Raw genomic sequence first — 2977 nt, 5'->3', positions numbered from 1 at the left:
GATATCTTATAATATCTAAATATGATTTGTATGAGGTATTATATCTTAATATATTAAATATGCAAATATATCATTTGACAAATATTCTCCAAGAGTCCCTATAAATAGGACCCTCGGGTTAGCCAAAGACACACAATCTCTCCCACTTTCTCTGGAGAATGAAATTATATCTCTAGAGAATTCTCGAAACAAATTTGTTTATGATCGTTGGGGACGATGGGAGATCATATTGATTATGAGAATGACCGGATCGTTGATACAGGATGCTCAAACCATATGATTGGCGATCAGAGAAAGATGCAAGACAAGAAAGAGTACAAACGAAGTCGTAAGGAAAGCACAACAAATAACACAGTTGTCAATTGCTAAAATCGGTAATACGACAATCATGCATGGCAATAAATCTAATAGAGTGTTACATAATGTATATCATGTACCTGGTATAAAGAAAAACTTGTTGTCAGTGAAACAACTAACAAAATAAGAAAACTACGTCTTTTTTGGGACAGAAGATGTGAAAGTCTATAAAGATGTTAAGATAATAGGAAAGCTGACAATAGAAGGGCGAAGAGTGGAGTCCGTTTACGTCCTATCTGCAGAGTCTGCCTATGTTGACAACACCCGGAAGAATGAGACAACAGATCTATGGCATGCAAGATTGGGACATGTTGGCTACCACAAGTTGAAGCTTATTATGGAGAAATTCATGCTCAAAGGTCTAGCTCAACTTGAAGTCAAAGCAGACGTTGTTTGTGCTGGATGTGAATATGGTACAACTCATCAATTACCATACAAAGAGCTAAAATTCAAAGCAACGAAACCATTAGAGTTAATTCACTCTGATTTGTTCGGTCCAGTTAAACAAGCATCAATCAGTGGAATGCGGTATATGGTGACGTTCATTGACGACTACTCAAGATATCGGTGGATTTTCTTTAAGAACGAAAAGTCTGACACGTTTTCAAAATTTCAAGAATTCAAGATGATGATCGAAGGAGAAGTATGAGTGAAGATTTGTTGCTTACGTTCAGACAATGGCGGAGAATACACGTCAGATGAGTTTGATCAATATTTACACGAGTGTGGGATACGACGTCAGTTTACATGTGCCAAAATGCCACAACAACCTGGTGTAGTAGAAAGAAAGAATCGCCAACTTGCAGAAATTTGTTGAAGCATGTTACACGCAAAGAATGTTATACGAAAATTTTGGGTTGAAGCTATGCAAACTGCTGCCCATGTGATCAACAAGCTTCCCCAACCAAGGCTAGGATACGTCTCACCATTTGAGATACTATGGCACATGAAACCTACAATCAGCTACTTCCAAGTATTTGGTTGTGTTTGCTACGTATTTGTGCCTGACCACCTACATAGCAAGTTTGATAAGAAAGTAGTGAAGTGTATATTTGTTGGATATGACAATCAAAGGAAAGGGTGGAAGTGATGTGATCCAAGTGAAAAATACTAGGAATAAATATACACAAATTTTTTCTAGAGATATTTTAGGAAAAAGGTTGAGATATTTAAGGAATAAATTGTCTCACCTCCATTGTAAATACCCTCCACCCTACCTAGGAATTCATCCCAAAAAAATATAAAACAAGAGTATTCTGCAAAGTGAGTTATAATCCCTTTTCAATTTGTGTTAATAAAAAGTAAGTATTTTTCCCATAGAATTTTGTTCAACAATATTATTTATTAACTCAATGTCGAAAACTCACCTAGGTTTAATTGGACTTAGAGAAGCAGATCTAAGCTATTTCCGAGGATAATTTGTAACTCGACGTAGTACAACCAATTAATAACTTCACTACTAGCTTGATTGGATGAATGGTTTGATGCATGAACAACGTGTATGTTGTGCCATGGGGGGACCTATCCTTTTAACATATCACAACATGTCCTTAGATAGTTTTTTAGTTCGAGCAAGATTGGATGTGTAGTACTTCTATGCACATAGCCCATGTATGTGAGCATGGACCCACTAGGTAGGCTCACACACCCCCTAGATATGGCTCATCGGGTTAGCACTCGCTTATGAGTTCTTGTTGAATACCACAGAGTGAAAGGGTCTGCATAACATCATAACGCACATAAATATAAAAAATCATAAGTCGTAATGTAAGTATCCCGATGCACATGACACATTAATATGCATGAGTTCCTCGTAGCAAAATCTATGATATAAGACAAACCTCCATTTATCTATAACATAGGTGAATTATGCTTTCATAATTCCTGTACGTTCAATAGTATGTAACATAGATTTCATGGCATGGTCTATGGAGGTTTATACATCATAGATTTTCGATAACATATAACCCTTATACAACACTACATGATCACAAAATAGAATAGCTTATCATAGCATAACGTCGCATAACATGACATAAGTTATTAAATGGCACGCGTCATCATACAAGCTACAATTCGTCAGACTGAGTCAATAGTAGAACCAATTACTTATTTGGTCTAGGTTGGAGTTACTAATTATTCTTGGTACTAGCTTGAATCTGCTCCTCAATGATCAATTCAACTTTAAAATCTATCATCTTTGTTTATAAACCATACTTCTTTCAGATGCTACTTAAAATGAGGTACAAAATGTATGAGATTGTGATGCTGGAAGTGGATCTAAAGGAGTTTCAAGACTCTAGCATTGTTTTCTAGATCTTTTGAAATGAACAACCTTAGCATTCAAGGGCATGTTGTGGAATTGACCTGCACCCTTACGAGGTGTCCAATTAGACAAGGTGCCGGTATGAAAAGTACCTAAACGCCATTAATTTCTTCTGTGAAGTTTTCTGCTTTGCTAAATTTCCGTGCATCAAATGAACGATTTGAACGCACAACCCATGCAAGAGCAAATTGATCTCCAAGCATTTGTTATGTTTTCATGAATTTTAAACGGTATATCTTCAATAATTTTGGAGGAAAGCCTTAGCCCTTAAAGTTCCATCTCGAATACCTCTCA

General features: G+C 36.3%; 1 protein-coding gene across 1 annotated transcript; it reads left to right on the top strand.

Annotated features, from left to right (window-relative positions):
- Nucleotides 1–216: 216 nt before the first annotated feature.
- LOC111435490 (uncharacterized mitochondrial protein AtMg00300-like) lies at nt 217–1006 on the top strand. Its single transcript, XM_023072877.1, has 2 exons — nt 217–328; nt 510–1006. The coding sequence occupies exons 1-2, from the start codon at nt 217–219 to the stop codon at nt 1004–1006; spliced, it is 609 nt and encodes a 202-aa protein (XP_022928645.1).
- Nucleotides 1007–2977: the final 1971 nt, after the last annotated feature.

This window comes from Cucurbita moschata, unplaced genomic scaffold, assembly GCF_002738365.1.
Source record: "Cucurbita moschata cultivar Rifu unplaced genomic scaffold, Cmos_1.0 Cmo_Scf00049, whole genome shotgun sequence".
In the NCBI taxonomy this organism is placed as follows: domain Eukaryota; kingdom Viridiplantae; phylum Streptophyta; class Magnoliopsida; order Cucurbitales; family Cucurbitaceae; genus Cucurbita; species Cucurbita moschata.
Note: the sequence above shows the minus strand (reverse complement) of the source record. Positions and strands in the feature narration are given on the sequence as shown.

Coding starts and splice junctions, on each gene's coding strand:
- LOC111435490 (XM_023072877.1), top strand. CDS start 217: ATGGGAGATCATATTGATTATGAGAATGACCGGATCGTTGATACAGGA. Junction 329..509: donor GAAAGAGTACAAACGAAGTC/GTAAGGAAAGCA, acceptor TTTTTGGGACAG/AAGATGTGAAAGTCTATAAA.